Source organism: Cnephaeus nilssonii (assembly GCF_951640355.1).
Source record: "Cnephaeus nilssonii genome assembly, chromosome: 5".
Lineage (NCBI taxonomy): Eukaryota > Metazoa > Chordata > Mammalia > Chiroptera > Vespertilionidae > Cnephaeus > Cnephaeus nilssonii.
Genome location: NC_137076.1, coordinates 68,673,589 through 68,692,142, shown reverse-complemented (window position 1 = coordinate 68,692,142; position 18,554 = coordinate 68,673,589). Strand labels below are relative to the sequence as shown.

The window sequence follows — 18,554 nt, the reverse complement described above, 5'->3', positions numbered from 1 at the left end:
CTTACAGTTAAAGGTTGTTGTTTAAAATATATAAGGAAGTGTAAGTATTATACTAATAAGCAACTAAAATAAAATAGAATAGCTATAAGTCAAAACTTTGTTTTTTGTATCAAGTAATAGAAAATTCTTCCAAGGTGAAGATTAATGTGCAAAGGTGAGATGGGGTTGAGGGATTACTTTGGCATTGTAGTAATTCCATAAAAAAGTCTAGCCAGGCCTCATAAGGGTACTAAGAAGCTACAAAAGACAGAGTTGACTACATATTCAGGGGCGGCATCCTCTCTTATGGTGTGACATTATTATTCTCTTGTAGCATACCCCGTTTTCCATAATTTTCTACTCTTAAGACAATCTGATTGACTCAACCCAGCATGAGTTGCTCCTCTTGGTTCATGTGCTCCTACCCCCTTTCCCTAATCTTTGGCTTGTGGGAGGACAAGGGGAACTTGAAATTATGTCTTATTTTAAGTTGCCCTTCTAAAAAATAGGGGTATGGCATGTTAAGTGAGAATGGGAAGTTATACAGGGTAGGAACATTTATTAATAGGTTCATAGTAATAAAACTTGTCTCTCGCTGGTTGGTGTGGCTCAGTTGGTTGGGTGTCATCTCATGCATTGAAAGCTTGTAGCTTCAATTCTTAGGGCACATGTCCTGGGTTGTGGATCGATGTTTGGCTTATCTCTCTCTCTCTTACCCCTCACCATCTAAAAATTAAATCAATACAAATATTTAAAAAAACTTATCTCACAGCACAGTGTATATCACAGATAGCAGTATATATAAGCTTTCTTCTTTTATTTTTACCTCATATTTTAAACAGAACAGTAATCCATTATTGAGAACATGAAAATTAAGTAAAATATTCAACTGATGAATCCATTGTCTTAACTTGTGTATCTGTTAACTATTGCCACAATGTCATTGCAGAGAAATAGCCACAAAATCTTATATACTTGGAACAATACACTCATACATCTGTGGGCAGGTTAGAGTTGGACTGATCTAGGCTGGGCTCAACCAGTCTCTGAGTTAGCTGGGACTACCTCCTCAATACCTGTTATCTTCCTTCTGGTACTAATGGACTAGAAAGAATGTTGTTCTACTGACTATGACAGAGGTACAAGAGACAAAGCAAATACATTTCAAGTCTCTACTTGTGTTAGATTCGTAAATAACCCACTGGCCAAAATAATTATCACAGATGAGCCCAAACTAAAAAAGCAGAGAAAGAAACTCCATCTTTAGTAGGAGGGACTGTGAGGTTGTTTGAGGTGGGGAGTGAAGAATTGGGGTCAATGATTCAACCCACCACTGCTTGTATCCTTAATGTGAATCAAACTACTTTTCTATTTTTAATCAGTCTTAAGAGAAGCCTTATGTATTTTATAAAATTCAGTATCTATTGGGCAAAAGGAAAAGTGAATAAAAAATGGTAGACTCTTTTTGTTTGTTTTATATTACATTCCCTTTTGAATGTGTCTACCATGTCCAGATTCACATCTACTGAAAAGTATACTACAGGCTGCTTTTGCAGAGTGTTTGTTTTGAAGAATAGTATAAAGATTTCCCTAAGTTTCATATGCAACCACACATATTTTAACTTGATCTTTTCTTCTGCATTTACTTTTGGGAGTCCTTAAGAATCTGTTAAAATGCAGAAATTATGCAGTATTGATTTCAGGAAAAGTTGAAGTGGTTACACATGATTGCCTTTGCCTTAAAAGAAATCCTTATTTGGTTCTAATTTGAACAATATTGAAAGCACAACAGAACTAACTTTTTATTATGTCACCACACATTTAGTGAGTTATGGAAAGCATTTTGTTTCAAGAATGGAGTTAACTATGTCTTGTCTACACTTCTAGCCATTTCTGGCTGCTTTCCAAGCCTGCCTGTTACTCATGCATGTTTGTTTCCGAGGAAGAATAATGCATTGCAAACCTAAGAACTTGCTCGGCTGACTGCTAGGAGAATTTCAGTTGTGAGAGATTTATGTAATTGCTTCTGTTTGAGAAATATAATTGGTCGCAGTTGCATACATGTAGTTTATATGGAAAATATGTTCTGTTTTAAAATTCATTATGTTTATTTTTACTTTGCTTTTAAAAATTAAAAAGAATCTAAAATGTGTATGTTTTCTTCTTTCCTCCTATTCCTGAACACTTGGAACAAAAAATGGTACAAATTTGTGTGAGATACATGCACAGACATCTAAATTTACACATTACACACTTTAAATTGAAGATATAAAGTTTGAAATGGCAAAATACTGATTAGCCTAGAACTCCAAAAAGAATACTCCTATCCCAAAGTTAAGTGTTGCTTCCTCAGATATTATCATTGCATCATGTTCCTTGTACTAAGGTGTTTTTTTTATTAAAAAATATAGTAGAATAATGTTCAGTATATAGAAGATATTTTATTGCTCATCTTCTAGTAAAATGCAATGATTTTTTAAAAATTTTCTTGTCATTCTAAAAAAAAAAAACAACCCAAAAACTTTAGCTAAATGCATAGCCTGACTTTGTAATGAACCCTGGACTTAGTGGGGTTTAGACCTGTAACAGACCAGTGTGCCCAAGCATTCCTGATTCCCTCTTTCGTGCCACGGTGGCTGTTGGTTTTTCCTAATAGGTCACACCTAGCCCCTGCCAGGCTTTCGTAGTATGGTATCCTAGGCCTGTTCTCCCAAGTTTGATGGCTCTCATTTTCTTTAAGATTTCAATTTCAAAGTTCAGAAGTACCATCAACATGGGAGAGCCACCACAGACCCTTTTGCATTCAGTCGGCTGCACATCATAAATAAAGAAATACCGAAAAGCATTGTTCACTGCGTATGATCAGATCTCGCACGCCTATGTAATCCAAATACTACATTCCTGACATTTAGGACTTTTCAATGTAGACTGCTCTTTGCTAGGGCCTTCCCATAACTAAAATATGAGTCACTTGTAAACCATAATAGATTCTGGCTGTTCAGCGTGATGAAGTGTTCTGGATGCAGTGAAACATTTCACCCAGACTCATGGCAGCAGAGTATCCCCAGTGGTCACCCCAAATAGGGAAAGAAATGAAGAGAAAAATTAAAGGAGCTATGCAATGCCTGGCACCCTCCTTTCATGGCAATAGGGCTCCTTACTCCCGTGGTTAGAAATGCAAGTGCTTAGAGTGTAAACCCATAAATGACAGTACAAGTAGCTGTTGCATTTTCTTTTTCCTGAAGGCTAAATTTAACCTGAAACTCTAAATTTTAAAAAGGCATCAGTTATGTATCCTAACAAGTGAAATTATATAGTTAGTTCTTCTAAACACACACACACACACACACACACACACACACACACACACACACACACACACTAACGTAGAATATCAAACTTTCTGCTGAAATTTATCATTTAATCGAACCTTCTGCTGTGGAATCTCAGTATATACCGACTTTGACATAAACTTACTAAATAAAGACTTGTTATTGGAAGCCTAAAAGCATGTAAAGTGTGTCAATCCCATTGAATTAACCGAATCATGTAGTATCTGGCTTCATTTGAAGAGAGCACGCAAAGCTATCGCCAAACATTTTAAGTACAAACGTGATTATTTACTTGAGCCATGGTTTTGCTGTTTCTATCCTGCTGACTTCGTTCAGTCAATGTTGCTCTTGATTCCCACGTTGAATGTCAAGTCACTGAGGGTCCCCTGCGCGCTCCCCTCTGAGAGGGATTTCCAGGTGTCCCTCAGCTCCAGCGGCCACCTCCAGCCTTGGGCTCAGTCAGCTCCACACAGACCCTCCTCCCCGGCAGGAAAGGTGGAGTTTCCCTTTCCAAGGTCAAAGGAAGTGACCCACGGGGGTGCAGTGGCTGCACCGATCCTGGTGAGGATTTCAATTTGGTTCATTTCCTTTCAGTTTCAACTCCTCACTTGAGCCTCCATACAGAAATTCAAGGGTCAGTCTCAGCATCTCGTTTCACTCTGATGAAGTAAGAACTGTTTTGAGTGTAAGATTAGACGTTTTCTTCTCACCGAATTTCAGTAGCACCTGCGCAATATAAACTAGGGCATCCTGTAGCAAAGCGCTGTTGGAGTGACATCATAATGACCCGTGAAGGGTAGTGCACCTTTGAACAAGCTCGGTTATTCTTCCAGGTGTACTCGTGTGCGTGCCTCTCCTGGTGTCCGGTGTGACTGCTTCTGAAGCAGTGATAGGCACTACTTAGTATCTCCTGTTCCAGTCTCCACAGTGAGAGGTTTTTCCTGAAGCTCTTAATTTGAAGTCGTCATCCTGAGTATAAAGTTATTGAGTGATCATCAACTATGATTTCACATCATAAAACTATTGCATGATGGCATGATGGGCACGCATGAACTAGGAAATCAGTAGGATTGAATTGTTTCTCAATATTATTATAATATAGGACGACTTTGGTGACTGCACTTGTTATATACCAGTATCTATTTTATTTGCCAAACATGTGAATCTAGCACTTTCCCTTTTCTTCTCCCCCACCCCCACCACCCGAGGCATGTTACCAGTTAGCTCACTCCCAAGCTCCAAGGGCCCTTCCTACACCTCTGTAAGTTGTTTCCTAAGCACACTTTTCCTACAAATTACTTCTACCTCTTTGATTTTATAAATGAATGTTCTTATAAAAAATAAACTCGTAAATCTAATTAAAATGTACAAATAACCTGGGTTTGCTTTTTTTCCTACTCATTTTTACCTGTGATTTATTTTTACTTTCTATAGTTTCTTTTACTACAAAGGTTTGTATTTTACAGGTTTTTTAATGGGAAATTTGATTTACTACTTTTTTAAATAGAAAACTATATCTGTTAGAAACATTCTTTTCATTCTTTTTTTGCTTTGCAACCAACTTGGGAGAGGAGTTCTCATCTTCATTTTATTGTATTGAATTTTTCTTTCATCTATACTAATAAAAGGGTAATATGCTAATTAGACTGGGAGATCTTCAGGACAAAGCCATGGTGGTGAGGCCGAGGCAGAGGTGGTTAGGAGCGATCAGGCCGGCAGGGGAGGGCAGTTGGGGGCAATCAGGCTGGCATGGGAGGGCAGTTGGAGGCAAGCAGTCCAGTGGGAGGGGGCAGTTGTGAGTGAGCAGGCTGGCAGGGGGGGCATTTGGGGGCGATCAGGCTGGCAGGCAGAGTTGTTAGGGGTGATCAGGCAGGCAGGCAGGTGAGCGGGTAGGAGCCAGTGGTCCCAGATTGTGAGAGGGATGTCCCAGATTGGAGAGGGTGCAGTCCGGGCTGAGGGACAACCACCCCCCCCCCCCCCCGTGCATGAATTTCATGCACCAGGCCACTAGATGACATATAATAGACTTACAGTGTTATGTTATTTAATTTTAGAGAGAGGAAGGGAGAGGGATAGAAACATCAATGATGAGAATCTTTGATCAATGATCAGCTGCTTCTTGCACATGCCCTACTGGGGATTGAACCCACAATCTCAGCATGTGCCCTAACCAGGAATTGAATCTTGATCTCATGGGTCGATGTTCAACCACTGATCCACACCAGCCGGGCTGGACTTTTCTATTTTAGTCAATTCCTTAGTTTGACTGTAACATATTACTTTCATAATATCAATTTAAATTGGTTTTATAGTTATATCTTCATGTATATAATGATTTGATAATTGCTGTTGTTAATTTACAATTGCTCATTGATTATGTAGTTGTATTCTGATTTATTTACTTAAAAAATTCAAAATAAATCCCCAAGATGTGATACCATTCTTGATGCAGTGCAGGATAAAAGTATGGATTGCATATTACAGAGCGATATTTAAAAGAGGAAAAAAGCATTGTACTCATTTCATAGCAACTATTTGCACAATAATATTTTGGGGTTTTAAACACTCGTGTAACTATTCAGCCAGGTGAATATCAAGGACTCTCTTCTTTCAGAATAAAGAAATTTGGGGACAATATTTAAAGTCATATTTTCAATTTAACTTTCACCTTTTTTAAATTACCAGAAGACAGACAATTTTCATTATTTTTATTTTTAATCCCTCTCTCTTTTTAAAAATATTTATTGAGATTATTACTGATGTCCCTCTTTTTTCCCTCCACCTGGTTCCCGCCCCACCCCAGGCCCTCACCACCCTACTGTCTGTGTCCATAAGTAATGCATACAAGCATATAAGATCTTTGTCTAATCTCTTCCAGCTCCCCACACCCCCTTCCCTCTGAGAATCGTCAGTCTGTTCCATTTCCATGCCCCTGATTCTATTCCATTCACCAGTTTATTCTGTTCATCAGATTTTTAGATTCAATTGTTGATAGATATGTATTTGTTGCCACTTTGTTGTTCATATTTTTTATCTTTTTCTTCTTCTTCCTCTTCTTGAAGAATACCCTTCAGCATTTCATATAATACTGGTTTGGTGGTGATGAACTCCTTTAGCTTTTTCTTGTCTGTGAAGCTCTTTATCTGACCTTCAATTCTAAATGATAGCTTTGCTGGGTAGAGTAATCTTAGTTGTAGGTTCTTGCTATTCATCACTTTGAATATTTCTTGCCACTCCCTTCTGGCCTGCATAGTTTCTGTTGAGAAAAGCTGACAGTCATATGGGCACTCCCTTGTAGGTAACTAACTACTTTTTTCTTTCTGCTTTTAAGATTCTCTTTTTGTCTTTAGCCCTTGGCATTTTAATTATGATGTGTCTTGGTGTGGTCCTCTTTGGGTTCCTCTTGTTTGGGGTCCCCTGTACTTCCTGGACTTGTAAGTCTATTTCTTTCACCAGGTAGGGGAAGTTTTCTGTCATTATTTCTTTAAATAGGTTTTTAATAGCTTGCTCTCTCTCTTCTTCTGGCACCCATAATTCAAATGTTGGTACACTTGAAATTTTCCCAGAGGCTCCTTACACTATCTTCATATTTTGGGATTCTTTTTTTCTTTTTGCTCTCTGGTTGGGTGTTTTTTGTTTCCTCATATTTTAAATTGTTGATTTGATTCCCAGGATCCTCTAGTCCAGTGGTCCACGGACCACTAGTGGTCCATAAGGTTCAAAAGGTTGGCGACCGCTGCAGTCTAGTCTGCTGTTGAACCTCTGTATATTATTCTTTATTTCAGTCAGTGTATGCTTAATTTCTGACTGGTCCTTTTCCATTTTTTTGGCATTCTTACTAAGATCCTTGAAAATCTCACTAAGTCTTTTGGAGGTTTCTAGAAGGTTCTTGAGTAACCTTATAACTGTGGTTTTGAACTCTATATCCAGTAGTTTGCTTTCTTCCATTTCTTTCATTTGTGACATGTTTCTTTGTTTTCACATTTTGGCTGCTTCCCTGTGTTTGTTTCTATGTATTGGGTAGAGCTGCTAAGTCTCCATGAGTTGGCCTTGTGTAGTAGACGTCCTATAGCACCCAGTGGCTCAGCCTCCCCAATCACCTGAGATGGACACTCTAGGTGCACCCCTTTGTGGGCTATGTGCACAGTCTTGTTGTAGTTGAGCCTTGATTGCTGTTGGTGTCACTGGGAGGAATTGACCTGCAGGCCAATTGGCTGTGGGGACTAGCTGACTATAGTGGGAGAGCTGCTGTGCAGGAGACACCCTTATGGGGCAGGACTTGCTTCAGTGGGGTTTTGGTGCTCACTGAGTCTGCCTCTTGAGTGTGTCACTTATGGATGTAAAGAGTTGTAATCTGGTATGGTCTGACACTGACCACTGGGTACACTGGCTCTTGGGTCTCCATGGAGATCAAAGTCAGCCACTGTCTGGAGCAACCCAGCAGGAGCTACAAAGAGATCTGCAGATTCCTCCTCTTTGTATTGGGTTTGGAAGTGCCCAGATAAGGCCCAGCTGTGAAGCAAGGCAAGCTGGTGCTGGTGCTGGGTTTTGGGCCTTTTATTGATAGGTTTGGGGCTTCCTGACCCAGCTGCAGCTTGTTTTAGCCTGAGTAAGGACAGGCCATTCATATGAAAAGCTGGTGCTCACAGCTTTGGCTGGGGTTGTAAATTGGATGGGGCGGGGTCTCAGGGAATCACCTGGGTGGAACAAACAGAAATGGCTGCCAGTCAGCTCTGCAACTGAGGAGGTCCCAACACAGGAACAAAGATCCCTGGGAACACCTCTGAAAGAAAGGTGCCCCTGAGATCCTGTCCCGATGCCAGACAGTCTAGTTTCTCCTCGTATGTGTCTGAGTCCCCCAGAGCCTCACCCAGCATTGGAGCTCAGTGGAAGTGGGAACTTGTAAGTTCAGTTTTTGTGCTGGCCTTTTAAGAGGAGCAGCTGAGTCTCCAGCAGCTTCTGTGTCCCTGAGCCCCAATCCCCAGTGGTTTTTACAGCCCATAATTCTTACTGCCCGTAGGAACTTCTTTTCCCAGCTCTGGTACCTTGGGCTGGTGGTCTGGTGTGGGGTTGGGACCATTACTCCTCCAGGTGGCCTCCACAGAGACGATCTCCCTCCTGATTAAGAAAGTGGCACACCCGGGTGCTGGACCAGCCCGTTCCTTACCTCCACCTCCTACCAGTCTCAGTATGCTGCCTTCTTTACTTCTCCAGTTGCAGTACTTCCATTCAGCCAGCTTTCTGGCAGTTCTGGATGATGGTTGTTCTGTATTTTAATTGTAATTTTGATGTGGTTGTGGTATGCAGCAAGTATAGGCATTTGCCTACGCTGCCATCTTGGTTCTTCCTCACAGACCATTTTTAAATTAATTGCTCACTAGCCCCCTTAATTTCAACCATGTTTGTGTCTAAATATGATTCTTCATTCACCAGGGTTTCATTTGCTAGAGATCAGTTGTCTCAGCCAAGAAAGACATTATTCTGAAGGTCCCTAAATGGTGACAGAGGTGATGGCCATGGGCAATACCTGTGGCTCAACCATTAGCTACAATTGATGTTTTTGTTAAGAATAAGTCAACCACGAAGCTACCAACTGCCAGTGTAATTGTATCTGGTGAAACCACATATGTTCCTCCTGAAGGGCACAAGGTCAACGTTTGATAGGCAGGCATAAAATATGCACGTGCCTTATCTTCCTGGTGTAAGCTTTCTTCCAGTTTGGAGGGTCAATTTTCACAAACTTTCAGAATTGATACTTTGAAAATTCCCTTTGGACTTAAATTATGGAAGCTGTTGGCAGTTTTTATTTGCTTTTATTTAAATATAACCATTTGTGAAGGGGAGCTTCTGAATTCACAATGTGATTATTTTTTTCCAAGATGAAAATTTAAATGCAATTATTTTACTTATTTCAGCTCTAAACAAATGTAAAGATAAATATCACACACTGAAGGGGCAATGCTAGCACTGAAAGCTAAGCAGTGATTTTTGGTTTGTATTTTAAAAGAATGGAATGTATTTTTCAACACATACAATTTTTTTTTTAGTGTAGGAATAATATTGTAGACTAGTTTAAAATTTTGGCATTATTTATTTATTTATTTATTTTTATAGCAAAAGGTGGAAATTTATTGAGAAATGAGCACAGACTCCCATGTGGAGAGGAGAAAAGAGTCCCCTAAAATTTTGGCATTTTAAAATAAACCAATAATAGCCAGTGTCTATATTATTTAAGGCGATCTAATTTGTACAGAAAGAAAGGAGTTTTTAAAAATTATGTCTTAATTTTTGTTTCTAGATACCTTCTTTAAACTTTCAGCGTTTGATTTCTGTGTTTTATATGATAACATTTCAAAATAAGTCATACCAGTCTTAGTTCAAAGAGAGCATTGTAATGGATAGACCCAAGAGTGAGCCAAGCACATGTTAAGACCTAGAATTATCAGGCTGGAAATTGCCAAGGGCAGGATGTAAGGCAGTTGAAAGATTATCCAATGTGTGGGGGACCCATATATGCATAGAAAATCCTCAAACACTTCCCTCTGTGCTAAGCATTTTTCTGACATCATCAAAATCTAGTCATCATAAAGTGCTCTTATTATCCCAATATTAAAAAGAAGAGAACGAGGTTAAGAAATTAAGTGCTCCCCCGGCCAGTGTGACTCAGTGGTTGAGCATTGTACTATGAACCAGGAGGCCACAGTTCAATTCCCAATCAGATTACATGCCTGGGTTGTGGGCTCAATTCCCAGCAGGGGGCATGCAGGAGGCAGCCAATCAATGATTCTCTCTCATTGATGGTTCTATCACGTTCTCCCTCTCCCTTTTTCTCTCTGAAATAAATAAAAACGTCTTTAAAAGAAAAGAAATTAAGTGCTCAAGTTTACCCGGCTAATACTAGTAAGTCCCAGAGCCAGCAAAACCCATTTACAACCGTGCAATGAAGCTGGACACACTCCTTATAGGCTTCGATGGTGGCCATCCTGGACCTTTCCTTAGAGAAAGTGGTAGAGGATGGTGCTAGTCGAAACCAGACAGGCAGGTGCCTACCTGCTGAGACTGCCTGTGTAACCATCCCCTAGACCAGTGGTCGGCAAACCACGGCTCACGAGCCACATGCAGCTCTTTGGCCCCTTGAGTGTTCTAAGCACCACTTCTTCAAAATAGACTCCCCCAGGCTGAAAACCGACTTCTGCGCATGGGCCACCAAGTTTCAATCGCACTGTATGTGCGCGCCCTCACGTGGTATTTTGTGGAAGAGCCACACGCAAGGGGCCAAAGAGCCCCATGTGGCTCGAGAGTCTAAGGCCTAGACTAATCTGAGTCATTGGTTATGATCCAAACTCTCCTATTTAAAGGTGGACCTAAAGTTATAGTAATTATTTAGTACTTAACTTGGTATACTGTTTTCTGGTTTTCTTCTTTTAGTCAATTGCTCATCCATTTACATGTCTTGCTCTCTTGTATTTCCCACTCATTCCTTGACACAAAATAATGAGAATCTTAGCTGTTGCTTCTTTCTGCAACCCGCCCCTCTCCTCCCCCCCCCGCCCCGCCCCCCGCCCTGCCCTCCTCTTGGGAAAGGAGAAATCAGAATCCTTTTGCTCTCTCCTCTGCTCAAATTCATCCTCATCACTCTTGGATCTGGTGGAGTTTTTACAATATAACTATAAAAGATGACATTTCATCCCCTGAGAAAAATGTCTTGGTTATATCCCAGCTAAATGGATGGGTGGATTTTTCATCATGACTTAATTTTGTGACCCAATTGGGAAAACTTTCAGTTTTATTAGCAGCTGTCTTCTCTTTTCTTATCAGATATTCAGCTTTTAGCACCTAGCTCAGAAGAGGAAACACATGGTTTGAAGTTATTATATGGACTTCCAAATCCTTCCAAACAATTTTTCTTAGGTAGGGAAACAAACAAATGAATGCCTAAGATCTTTCAAACAGAGCTGTAATATTTGCAATCTATATAAACAGGACATCTGAAAGGAATGCTTGCTTAGATTTCATCACATTAAGACGTGCTGATAGGAGTGAAAATAGAAAAGAAGATGCAGATGCGTATATTTTTCCTTCCCCCTCAGGTTGAAGGTTGACTTTAAAAGGGAAAATGCTGAGTGTTTCTTAAAATGAAATGGGAACTTCTTTATTTCCCCCAGACATTAGTTGCCAATCTGTAAACATTTCAAGAGGAAATTGTACACCACCTCATCTGTGTGACAAGTGACATTTACTGGTTGGGTGACAGGCACACTGGTGCACAAAACTGGGGATTAAAATGACAGTTGATCGGTGGACCTTTTTTAGTATAAACACCAAGGCGACCATTTAAAATCAGTTACTGTCAACAAGTCAAATAATTTTTACTTGGATTTATATTTACTCTATAAAGAGTTGACAACTTCCTCTGGGCTATTTTCTGTTGCTTGGATATTGTTTATGAAGGTCCTGGTTCTTTTCTGGAAGGCCGGATTGTCTCTCGTATACATTTGCATTTGTATCTTGCAGACATCTAGATCATTCACACATTGTTCCTTTCTCTCCTTGTAGGTAGAAATAACACTTCAGGATATCAATGACAATCCACCCGTGTTTCCAACGGACATGCTGGATCTCACCGTGGAGGAGAACATCGGAGATGGCTCTAAGATTATGCAGCTCACAGCCATGGATGCTGACGAGGTACCTCAGAGCCTGTGTCTGAATTTTTGAAACCTAGTATTCCACTGATCTATCCAATTTCTGCTACATGTTGACAACTTTTATTACCCAATAACTAAGGCTAAGCAGTGTGTGTTCTTTTCCAAAGAGAACATTGATTGTTGAAATGTATTATAAGAATGCAAATCTAGAGATTATGGAGAGGTAATTTTCCTTAGATCAGCAATTCACAACTCCATTTCTAGTTGCATTTTAGATTTCTTAGCCAAATTATTTTAATTCTTAGTAATAAAAATATACCCATTTTATGCTTTTATTATTTCAATTTGCTATCTTATAGCAGCTAAAGATTGGTTTTTATTTTTAATACTAGAGGCCCGGTGCATGAAATTTGTGCACTCGGGAGCGAAGGGGTCCCTCAGCCCAGCCTGTGCCCTCTCGCAGTCTTGAAGCCCCATGACCAGTCACCCCCGCAGAGGGAGGCCCCGCCCACCCACCACAGAGCCACCAGCTGGGTGGCCTGGGCCTCCCTTTGCAGGGGTGATCGTGGGGTGATGGTGGGGCTTCCCAACCAACAGCATCACACCTTCCTTGGCTGGGCTGGCACCAGTGCGTGTCATAGCATGGTCTTCTGGATGGTCATCCGGATGGTTGTTCTGCTGTTCAGTTGTTCATTTGATTTGCATATTATTTGCATATTTGCTTTTATTATTATAGCTAAAAAAAGCAAATTATCACCCTGGCCAGGTGGTTTAGTTAGTTGGAGTGTTGTCCTGTACACCAAAAGGTTGCAAATTCCATTCCTGGTCAGGGCACATACCTAGGTTTCAGGTTAGAAACAATAAAAGAATCAATAAAAACATGTCCTTGGGTGAGGATTTAAAACAAAGCAAATTATTTCAAATTTTAAAATGTTAAGGCTATTTTATAATTTTTATTTAATGTACATATTTGTAAATTAAAATATATAATTCAGTAATAGCCTTATATATTAAGGAAATTATCTAGTCAACCTAATGACTTTTTTAATTTTGTTAATAAACAGAAATTCCTTGCCTAGTGGTGAATGTGAAATCTGGAGGCATAACTTAGATTACTGTCTTCTATATTTATATCTTAAGTTTAACTATGTAATCATCATGCTCCAAATGTCATAGAAACTTATCTAATTTGTAATTTATATTTTTCCCCATGAAGGAAGTCCATGGCCTGTTTTCTCCTTCTTGCTAGGTAAAGGGGTTAATTCAGGTTATGGTGTTTGAGAAAGAGGAGTCACCTGTCCAGACACTAATATCCCCTTTCTCCTTAAACTAAGCCCAACACGCATCAGAGTATGAATCATAATGTAAATATCTGTGTTTTCCGATGGTCTTAGGCGACCCTGCTAGCAGTTCTCAACCTGTGGGTCATGACCCACAGGTTGAGAACTGCTGCTGTAGAGCCCAAGACCATCAGAAAACAGAGATATTTGCATTATGATTCATTAACAGTAGCAAAATTACAGTTATGAAGTAGCAACGAAAATAATTTTATGGTTGGGGGTCACCACAACATGAGGAAGTGTATTAAAGGGTCGCGGCACTAGAAAGGTTGAGAACCACTGCCTTAAGCTAAACTCCAGAAGTATTGGAAAACTTTATTTTATTGACTGAAGAATTTATTGACTGAAGCAAGAACACACTTAAGAGAGTGAAACAAGGAAGGGCATAAAGAAGCAACAGGGGAGCCTCGGCTGGGCTGCTTTGGCTCACTGGGAAGTCAGAGAAAGTGGGGCCTTGGAGACAGGTTAGCTCAGGGTGAGCTGCAGCTGCCCATTGCTCCCTTGGTTGCAAGTCTTGTGTGATCCCTTGGAGTTTAGGCGAAGTATGCCTATGGGGGAAGGAGAAGAAGAGGGGGAGGGAATGGCATGGGCATGCTCCCTGGAGGGAGAACATGCTGGGAACCCTCGTTTTCAGGGGATTTAAAGGCTGGGCATTTAGGGGAGTGTCAATATTGGCTATTTGATCTTTGGCCAATTGACAAGTCCAAGTTAGAGCAGTTAATTCAGCTCACTGGGCAGATCTTATGCAAGTAAATAAGAATCTTCAATTATGTCCACCATGGACATTATTGCATATCCAGCTCAGTAATGTCCCTGTTCATCTTTCAGATAAGATCCATTTGTAAACCAAATTAAGTCAGCATGATCAACAGGAGTTTCCAATAAATCCTTTTAGGAACAAGAAGGTGGCCAGTTAGTAAAACACAATCGTGGATGTCTTCATCCCGCAGAGAAGGTAGAAATGTTGCTGGGTTAAGGCTGCTATATCGAATTAAGGTAATATTAGGCACAGAAAGCAAGAGTACTTCATAAGAAGCCAGTCCACTGACAGGAACATTGAGTGTGATGAGTGTTCAGTGCAGATGCAGCAGAATGAGGAATATAAATAAAGGAGAGCCCATAACTATCGCCTCTGTTTGTTTGCTTAACACGTCAGTAGCAGAGGTAGCCACCATGCGGGGTGGGAACCCCTTGGCTACTGACTCTAATATCCTATAGGTCCTTTTTTATTTTTTATTGAATTTATTGGGGTGACATTGGTTAATAAAGTTATATAGGTCTCAGGGGTACAATTCTATAACACATCACCTGTATATTGTATTCTGTGTTCACCACCCCAAGTCAAGTCTCCTTCCATCATCATTTATACCCCCTATGTCCTCTTCTGCCTCCTCTCACCTCCTTTCCCTCTGGTAATCACCACACTGTTGTCTGTATCTATAAGGTTTTTGGGTTTTCTTGCTTAATCTCTTTACCTTTTTTATGCAACCCCCCACTCCTCTGACAGATGATCTCTGTTTTTGAGTTAAAACTGCCAAAGCATTTCCTTTATTTTCATGTATTAAAAGGTATTATAAATATGGTGTCTCAGAGAAGGATCTTTAAATAATTCTTTCTTTGGAGCTTTTACTTGGATGGATCAGGTCAATCTGATTTTAATCAGACATATAGAGGTTGAGCTATTAATGAAAAATTTGGACTCTAATCGTGACACTGTCTAGTCTAATACAGAATAAGCTGTATTTTGTTTGTTTGTTTTTAGAAGAGTAAAGGATATCCTTCTGAGTGCTCAGGGATAATTCATAGTCCATCTTTAGATATTAGATAACCAAGGTATTTACTTGAGGTAAGCAGAATCAAAGTTTGCCCTTTGAGACCCTATATTCCTTTTATGGCTAGCTGTTGTAAAAGGTAAATTTCATCCTCTTGGGAGTCTAATATGTCCTAGGGCATAAAAGTAAATCATCCACATATTGGATTAGAGTAGAATTTCTGGGAAATTCAATATCATTCAAATCAACCTTTAATATCTGAGAGAAATAAGTGGGAATTTCATATATCCCTCGGCATAACTGTCCCAGTAAACTCCCTTCTTCCCAGGTGAAAACAAAGAGGTATTTACTGCCTTTTTAAAAATATAAAAAACACACAAAAATAAACCAAGAATACTGAAAAAGGCACTACATAAATCTATCACTGAAAAATATTAGCAGTCCACGGGGATAGCTGATAATAGGGTACTTGGATTTGGAGCCATGGGGTTTCTGTGAATAACTGTTTTATTTATAGCTCTGAGATCCTGTGCAAATATCCATCATTTCCCATTGGGTTTCTTTACGGGGAGGACAAGAGAATTCTAGGTGCTTGTGTATGGAATTATAAGCCCCCCTTTGAAGTAGCCTTACATAATGGGCTTAGTTCCAGCTTGTGCATCAGGTGTTAAAGGATATTGGTGAATATTAGGTAGAGGCAAAATACTGTAGTGGCTAAATTAGTTTTGCCAATATCTGTACTGGAAAAGGTCCCGAGTTGGATTGTAACATCCTGCAACAAACATTCAGTCAGTCTCAAGATTAGTTTCCTCTTGCGGAGGTTCCTTTAAAAATTATTATTTTCCCACCTGCTTTAGAATCTGATTCATTTAGTTATAAATACATTTCACCCTTCAGGGAAAAGGATATGTGGGTGTCAGTGGTTTCAAGAAAGTTTTACCCTATCTGGTGAATTGGGGTAGATTGGACTAGTAAAAATATATGTTGCCCATATCATTCCCTAGTTATCAGGGAACAGGTTCCGATTAAAAAACAGACATTGGTTGCCCTAGCCGGTTTTGCTCAGTGGATAGAGCATTGGCCTGTGGACCCAAGGGTCTGGTTTGATTCCTCGATTGCAGGGCTCCTCCCAACCTGGGCCCTGGTCGGGGCTCGTGCAGGAGGCAACCAATCGATGTGTTTCTCTCACATCGGTATTTCTTTCTGTCTTCAGCTTCTCTCTGAAAATCAATGGAAAAATATCCTCGTGTGAGGATTCAAACAACAACAAAACAGACATTGGTAGATTAGATATCTCTACCATTTGTACAGAAGCTTTACTCTGAGGGAGAGGCCAACTTAGTTGGGTGTGGTTAAGAATAGATGAAGTAGCCCCAGTGTGTGCAAGGGCCTTAGTAATTCCCCCTTTTATGGTAATTTAAGTTTCTCTTAAAGTATTAGTAAGGAGAAGGGGAAACGCCCTCTCGTCGTCCTTGGAGCAGCCCTATGCTTGCTTCTGTTTCTTTTCTTTTTCTAAATCCCATTTCAGTTTCTCAAATCTCCTTCTTAAGGTGACTTGACTTTTTAAAGTAAGAACAGACTTCTCTCTCCCCTTGTCTAAGAGACCTTGGGGAGGTCTGACCTCATTGCTTATTTGCTGGAGCTGTAAGTTCATGATTTGGCAGCTTCGTCTTTTTCTCTCTTTTGAATAATTTTAGTTGATCAGCCAGAATCGCCAGTTCATGGTACACATGGCTGGCCAGTTTAATTTATGTTGTTTAATCAGAGTTATAAACTCTTCATTTAAACCTCCCCAAAATGCCAAATTTCATAAGGGATCATTTGGATGATGCTTAAAACTGTCTGGAGACAGACTGGGTAAGGTTTGAAAGCTTTTTTTGAAACATTCAAAGAAACATAAATTGATGGATCTTGGTCCAGTCCATTTTCCAGGGAAAAATCTCAGGTATGACTTGGTAAAGCTTATGGGCTAATTCCCTGCATTTTCCTGGTCTTTCTCTCTCTGTTTTAAAAAGTCCTCTATAGGAGTTTCCCAGTGAACCCTAGAAACCCCTCAGAAACCAGTAGGTGTATTCACTGGAATAGGTCGGAATAGCCAGGATCTCTAAAAGTTAAATTCCTTTGCACACCCATCAGGGTGCTGGAGAGAGAGTCAAGGAAATCTGTAGGTAGATTCCTTAATTCTGTTCTAGTCCAAGGGACGGACACATTCGCTGGCTCCCCTTTGCCTGAGACTGGCTTTTCCCCAAAGGCAGCTGCCAGAATCTGTGTTTGTTTTTCTTAGTCTATCTTGGTCTGGTTTTCTATTCTGAGGGCCCTTAGGTCAGTAAGGAGCTATGGTGTAGAAGAGAGAGAGAGATAGAGAGAAGGAGGAGGAAGAAAGGGGAATAAGTCTGGACAAGGAAGTAAAGGGTGCAGCGGCCGCTGGAGAAAGAGGTAAAAATGGGGTATGGACATTGAGCAGCTTCAGAAACCTACTTAAGTTCAGAGATAGTCTCTAAAATTTGCTTACTAACTTCTGGGCAGAAGAAAGGCTCTCTGTGCTCCATTTCAAGGGCTTCTACTTACCAATTGAGGTAAGCCTCTCATTCATTTGGTTTGATTTTAGAGCTAGCATTTATTTCCTCTATGGTGCATGCAAAAAATGTTCAATTTAGGTGCCAAAAGAGTTCCATTTTAGACATCATTAGTTGATACCACTTCTAGTTAAATCTTCCTATTTCAGTAAGGGCTTGCAAGTAAAAGCTCCCCATGAATTGTATATCTGCTGGAGTATTAGTGGGGGCTGGAGTCTGGGGTCAGTGAAAAATAAAAGCCAAAGTGAGATGCTACAAGCCTTTGAGATAAAAAGAAAGAAAGAAAGAAAGAAAGAAAGAAAGAAAGAAAGAAAGAAAGAAAGAAAGAAAGAAAGAAAGAAAGAAAGAAAGAAAGAAAGAAAGCAATCTGGGAATACAGATGCAGGCAGAAACCCAAATTATGTTCTGATCATGGAGTGAAGGCAAGGAGTTTTAATGAGAAAAGAAAAGGAAATCATTACTGAATAGAGAGAGAAATTTCTGCTGTTGCTAACAGGCTAGTTACCCGTTAGCTATACGTGGCTGGCGATGGAGTGTAAAGAATGTCCAGAACATCGGTCCTGTGGGCAGCAGGTTTGCTATCCCGGTAGCTTTGTCACAGTTTGTAAGACAGTGTTGGTTTCGCCCATCCAAGGTTACTTTGCTGGTTCAAACATCCCAAATGTTCCTGGAGTAAGACGCGTAAGGCAGTTTTTTTGGGATGGCAACTCTGACACCCTTTTGCAATGGCTCCATTTATAGCACTTTTCACATCAGCATTAAATTATTACATAACTACCCAGGTGGTGGATTGATTTTGAGAGATTAATGGAATTCTTTAAAACACTAAGACTATGTAGGTCATCAGCAAATTGTTTAGATATATTTTTTTGTTATTTGTACACTTTTTCTTAATAATGAAATCGAA

The 18,554-nt window shown here is 40.1% G+C and overlaps 1 protein-coding gene across 1 annotated transcript in view; it reads left to right on the top strand.

The window, feature by feature from the left end:
- The window catches only part of FAT4 (FAT atypical cadherin 4), a 155,957-nt gene that overhangs the window by 60,730 nt on the left and 76,673 nt on the right, over nt 1–18,554 (top strand). The window contains 1 exon segment of the mRNA XM_079771296.1: nt 11,868–11,999. Coding sequence (XP_079627422.1) covers nt 11,868–11,999 — 132 coding nt within the window.